At 38.6% G+C, this 6,000-nt stretch overlaps 1 protein-coding gene across 1 annotated transcript; it reads left to right on the top strand.

The window, feature by feature from the left end:
- Window positions 1-1,250: 1,250 nt before the first annotated feature.
- LOC112467980 (transmembrane 9 superfamily member 3) lies at window positions 1,251-5,157 on the top strand. The gene is made up of 10 exons (XM_025036956.1): window positions 1,251-1,651; window positions 2,030-2,225; window positions 2,355-2,477; window positions 2,553-2,806; window positions 3,164-3,403; window positions 3,483-3,767; window positions 3,860-4,068; window positions 4,142-4,288; window positions 4,352-4,435; window positions 4,527-5,157. The coding sequence occupies exons 1-10, from the start codon at window positions 1,565-1,567 to the stop codon at window positions 4,669-4,671; spliced, it is 1,770 nt and encodes a 589-aa protein (XP_024892724.1). The 5' UTR covers window positions 1,251-1,564; the 3' UTR covers window positions 4,672-5,157.
- The last annotated feature ends 843 nt before the right edge of the window (window positions 5,158-6,000 follow it).

Here is a 6,000-nt window from a genome sequence, read left to right as displayed (position 1 = left end):
GAAATAAAATAAAAAATAAGAATAGTTATCTTACACCAGAAAATTTGTTGCTTATATGATTTATTTCTGTATGTTAATTAAATAAATTTTTTTTAGCTTTTTGTGAATATTTATCCTTTTACTGGGAAAGTCAAAAACTCCTTTCACTATTTTTTATTATATATGGTTGATCGAAAACTTTCCTTATTTTTATTATATACTTATTATTTTTACGTTTTTTCCTACAGTCAAGAGACCATAAAATTTTTTTTAGAATTTACGATTTCTTGAAAATGACTCTCAAATCTTGCATGGAATATACTTAATTATAATCTAATGTCCATTTTACTATCAATGTAAATTAACTTTAATCTTGGTTTAACTTATTTATTTCTATCTTTTTTTAATTCTTAGAACTAGAAAAAGATAAAAGTTAACTATAAGATAGCCAATAACCGAGTTAACCGAGATTAAAGTTAATCTGTATTAAATTGATATAGAAATGGTCATAAAAGTGACCGACTAAACTTCGATTAATTCAATTAATGATGAATTTAACTAAAACTGTTTGGTGCAAAATTTCTAAATTACATAATTCGTTCCATAATTTTATTTGCATTTATTAAATAAAAAATGAATTATTTTATTAAAATGTCAACAAAATAGTAATATATTGTATTATAAAAAAATTAATCGCCGCTTAATTAAATTATAATCAGAATCAAGTCGAAGCCGCGTTTAATTATATAAAAGTGTCCTGCTACTTGGATCAACCCAGCAAACACCGATGATAAAAACTTTCTTCTTATCTTAATTGATCAGTAAATCCACCTGAAATATTTTAAAGAAGTTACAATTTCGCAAGCTGTAGAGCTGTTTTGTATTTATAATAATTTCGATTTTATAATAATTATTATCTAATTTTATAACAATTCTTATTTATGATAACTTTTTTATTATCAAAACCGCAACAAGTAAAGAATGACAATATAGTATCTTTTATTTGAATAATAATTATATAAATACCAGAAGTTTTTAAAAATACATATCGCGAGATACATGCTATCTATACAAGTCTAATAAAATTTTCTCAACTATCTATAAAGCCTCAAAGTATCCGACATATGTTCAGTATTTATAGATATGAAAATTTAGATAACATAACAGTAAAATTATTAAATGCGCAGCCACATGGCTGCGAAAGGAAGGAGAGATGGGAGAGAGTTCGGAACGCGGCTTGAGGCGGCGAGAGCGCCATCTGACGGCGCGGCGGGTGAGGCAGCCTCTCAATCGACACGGCCGCGTATCTACGGCCGCGGCGTACATAATACATCCTCGTTCCGGCATTCTCTGGATACGTGTCCGTCCGTCACCGTGCGTCCCCGTGTGCCGTGTGTGTTCCCCCGCCTGCGTGTTGTCAGTCACCAGAGCTTAGCCGCTTAGCGCTCACGGCACACATCACGAATTATATATGGGGATTGTCCGCCGTCGCCGCGTCTCGCTGGTGAGATCATCTCTCGTACGCGCGTAAAGGGCGCCCGGCCCGGTCGTCGGCGCGCCTTCGCTCGTTCAGGAACGGACAAACATGCTGCGTCGGGGACGGCAGTTGCTCTGCCTTCTGGCGCTCGGCCTCCTCGCGCCCGCGGCCCGCGCCGACGAGCACAATCACGTCGTAAGTATATACATACACCTGCTACGCTGGCGGCGTCGCTCCGGCACCGAGTATCAGGTCGCGATAGCGACCTGCTGTTGGCATTTAAAGGCCAAACGCCACGCCGCTGCGGACACGTCTCTTTACGCTATCTCTTTCTCCCTCTCCTTTCCACCACGTCTCTCTCGCTCTCCGTTTATTTGCACTCCTTTTATTTGCACTGCTGCATCGACGCGATATCGTCTCTACTTGATATGTATCTGGAAAAATCGTTTATCAGTATGCCTAATTAGCACCAATAAATTCCGGTATCGATTCCACAATGTAGCTTTATTTCAACTCTTAAAAAAAAGGGCACAGTTCAGAATGTGACATGGATCAGCTGGACTTTGTTTTCAGTACGAGGATGGCGACGAGGTCGTGCTATGGATGAGCACCGTAGGGCCGTATCACAATCGTCAGGAGACGTACTCCTATTACTCCCTACCCTTTTGTACAGGCACCAAGAATGTCATTAATCATTACCATGAGACTCTGGCAGAGGCTCTACAGGGCATCGAGCTGAAGTTCAGTGGCTTAGATATCGAATTTAAAGGTGTGCATTTATATATCGATATATATTTATAACTGGCAATGATACAAACGTACAATTGGTTTGGTCAGTATTGTTTGATCAAAAAATGTACAAGGTACAAAATTATGAAATTTTAATGGGATGTTTCAGAGGATATCTCGAAGACAGAATACTGCCAGATAAGTTTAAATGAAGAGAGCCAGAAGGCGTTTGCATATGCGATAAAGAATCAGTATTGGTATCAAATGTACATTGACGATTTACCAATATGGGGTAATTAACATAAGTACTTCTTATTGCGCGTATTGAGCTGGCAGAACCTGACATCTAAACATCATTGTGTTACAGGGGTTGTAGGAGAGATGGAAAACAATGACGGAGTTGCGGTATCAGATTCCTATTACATCTGGGCGCATAAAAAGTTTGATATCGGATACAACGGTAAACAAATAGTGGATGTTAATCTGACTAGCGACAACAGAGTGAAACTGGTGCAGGGCGCACGTATACCTTTTAGCTACGAAGTCAATTGGAAAAAGAGTAATATCAAATATGAGGATAGATTCGACAAGTATCTGGATCCTAATTTCTTTCAGCATAGGGTAAGTTTGTATGGCTTGAGATATATTTATTTAACCCTTCGCAGAACAAGTAGGGCTTTAAAGACCCGATCGATATTTCAGTTTTGAATTTTTGGGAGATTTTACGGACTCATAAAAAAAACCCAAACAAGAATCAAGCATATATGACAATATATTCTTAAAATCTCCGAAAGTATGCTTGAATTTTTTCAGATTTTTTTATGGCACTATTACAGCTTGAAAATCTTAACTGGCCTAAAAGACCCACACGTTCGACGGAAGCAGCAAAATTACACGTGTTCTGCGAAGGGTTAAAATAACGAATATAAAACAAAGAGTATACATTGTATAAATGTACAAATCTTATTCTTTTTCCAGATACACTGGTTTAGCATTTTTAACAGCTTCATGATGGTAATTTTCCTTGTCGGGCTTGTCTCAATGATTTTGATGCGCACTTTGAGAAAGGATTATGCTAGATATAGCAGAGACGAGGAAATGGACGATATGGAAAGGGATTTGGGCGACGAGTACGGTTGGAAACAGGTACACGGAGACGTGTTCAGGCCTGCGAGTCATGCTATGCTCTTCTCAGCTCTCATAGGCGCAGGCTATCAGGTACATATTTATTTCGATAATTTAATTCTTTAAAGTAAAAGAATAAAAGTTGTGAGTAGCTCTATTTTTGTATATAAAGGTCACCGTGGTGGTATTGAGCGTAATTATCTTCGCTATCCTGGGCGAACTCTATACGGAACGCGGTTCAATGTTGTCAACGGCGATATTTGTCTATGCCGTCACGTCGCCTATCAATGGTTACACGGGTGGCGGACTGTACGCGCGGATGGGTGGACGCGTGTGGATCAAACAGATGATCATCAGCGCTTTTATGCTGCCGCTCATGGTCTGCGGCACCGCTTTCTTCATCAATTTCATCGCCATGTATTACCACGCTAGCAGAGCGATACCCTTCGGATCCATGGTTTGTAACCCGTATATTCGAACTTGATCGTTCCCGTGTCCACTTTGCATTCAAATCACCTTAATATGATCACGTCAATTGTACGTGCACAGGTTGCGGTGACGTGTATCTGCATATTTGTGATATTACCGCTGACGCTGGTAGGTACCATTCTAGGCCGTAATCTCGCTGGGACACCGGACGCTCCGTGCCGTGTGAACGCAGTGCCACGACCAATACCCGAGAAGAAATGGTTCATGGAACCGCTAGTGATCATAATGCTCGGCGGCATCCTACCCTTCGGTTCGATCTTCATTGAGATGTATGGAGTCACTTTATTGATATCTTAAGTTATTCATTTAATAGTCATTTGTTACATCCGTCGACGCTTTCAGGTACTTCGTCTTTACCTCATTCTGGGCGTACAAGATCTACTACGTCTATGGTTTTATGTTACTAGTGTTCGTTATTCTCATGATAGTGACGGTATGCGTCACTATCGTATGTACATATTTCTTACTGAATGCCGAAGACTATCGATGGTAAGTCCCCATCGTGTACATCTTGTTTTTTTCTTTTTTTGTACAATGTGTAAATATCCGCAGGCAGTGGACGAGCTTTCTTGCAGCGGCTTCGACGGCCGGTTACGTCTACATTTATTCCTTTTACTACTTCTTCTTCAAAACTAAGTGAGTAAATATACGCTTCTGATAGCAAGCAATTCGAACGAGCAAATATTTAAAGTTCCATTAACATTCGTTTGATGTTTTGCTTTTGCAGAATGTATGGTCTCTTCCAAACGGCGTTTTATTTCGGCTACATGGCATTGTTCAGCTTGGCCCTAGGTATCATGTGCGGAACGGTCGGATATATCGGTACCAACGCATTCGTGCGAAAGATATATTCCACAGTCAAGATAGACTAAAAGTACATCACTGATTAAAGTATTCGCATCGTGGATTGTACGATGTAATTCCTAAAACTGCGCGCGCGACACTCGCTGCTCTCAACGAAATGAAGTATATACTTCATTTGTCCGAAGTAGCTGTCCGTCACGTCGAGAGTGCGATTCTTGGTTTTTTTCAGCTTTACTCATCATCGACTTAATTAATATCCACTCTAGAAGCGGCACGACGTGTGTCCCTCGATGTATTATTACTCTTCCAACGGGAACTCACGCCGTCGCATGTCTATCGTTAGATATTCGAACGTCTTCATCTCGTATTCGTTCGTTTGTCCCTTTTCTTTCCAGTCGTTTCTCGCTATTCGATGCAAATAAAAGATGCGCTGTAAATGGATCCTACTGTATTGGTACGCGTACTGTATTGCGCGTGTCGCAAATACAGTCACTTGTCAATAATAAAATAATAATTGTAAGTGTTAGTCGAATCCCATGTGCGAGTCCGAGCTATTGTACGAACAAAACTTCTGCAATCGTGCAAATTTAATATTGTCATACATTTTTTATTGATCCAAATATGCCCGTAAAAAGATAATCAACGTATATAATGGAGGGGTAAGAACCACAGTGGCGTAAGTAAAATTTTTAAAAATATTTTCTCGTGTGCATAGATGCAATTTATATATTGTACAGATTGCATCTATGCATACGAGAAAATATTTTTAAAAATTTTACTTACACCACTGTGGTTCTTACCCCTCCATATATATATATACATATATGTATATATTTAATAATATAATATATATATTTAATATTATAATATATTAATTATTACATATATATAATGAAATATAATTGCACGGTCGCGACTATTCTTCATCACATACGTTTATCTCTCGCTTGCGAACGGCACAAAAAATTGATCGCCATCGTACAAAAATCAAGAAGTCTAGATTTGTTTTTTATTCAGGGATTTCAGCTCGGACAATGAAATATAAAAAAAAAAATTATGCAAAATAATTTTTCTTGACTCTTGAAAACGCCAAGTAGAATGTTGCAATACTGAAAATTGTAATAAGCCGCGGTAAATTAGACGTGCGAAAATTTATGCATTATAATTTATTAAATTCATAGTTTTACAAGACTCTTTCGTTGATACACAAACAGTGTATTGGAGTGACTGTGACTTAAGTCATTTTCTAATTTCGCGATTGTCGAGTCGGTTCACCATTTACACGTTTCATTATCAACGGAAAGCTCTTATCGTTAAGCTAAATGGTTCGGAGTAGGAGGGGGAACAGGAATCGTGACGCAAAGTGCCGAGATGCGAGATCTTGCTTGCGGTACGAC

The sequence above is a fragment of the Temnothorax curvispinosus genome, unplaced genomic scaffold, assembly GCF_003070985.1.
Source record: "Temnothorax curvispinosus isolate PA1 unplaced genomic scaffold, ASM307098v1 QBEX01017949.1, whole genome shotgun sequence".
In the NCBI taxonomy this organism is placed as follows: Eukaryota; Metazoa; Arthropoda; class Insecta; order Hymenoptera; family Formicidae; genus Temnothorax; species Temnothorax curvispinosus.
Note: the sequence above shows the minus strand (reverse complement) of the source record. Positions and strands in the feature narration are given on the sequence as shown.

Coding starts and splice junctions, on each gene's coding strand:
- LOC112467980 (XM_025036956.1), top strand. CDS start 1,565: ATGCTGCGTCGGGGACGGCAGTTGCTCTGCCTTCTGGCGCTCGGCCTC. Junction 2,478..2,552: donor TGACGATTTACCAATATGGG/GTAATTAACATA, acceptor ATTGTGTTACAG/GGGTTGTAGGAGAGATGGAA. Junction 2,807..3,163: donor CTAATTTCTTTCAGCATAGG/GTAAGTTTGTAT, acceptor TTCTTTTTCCAG/ATACACTGGTTTAGCATTTT.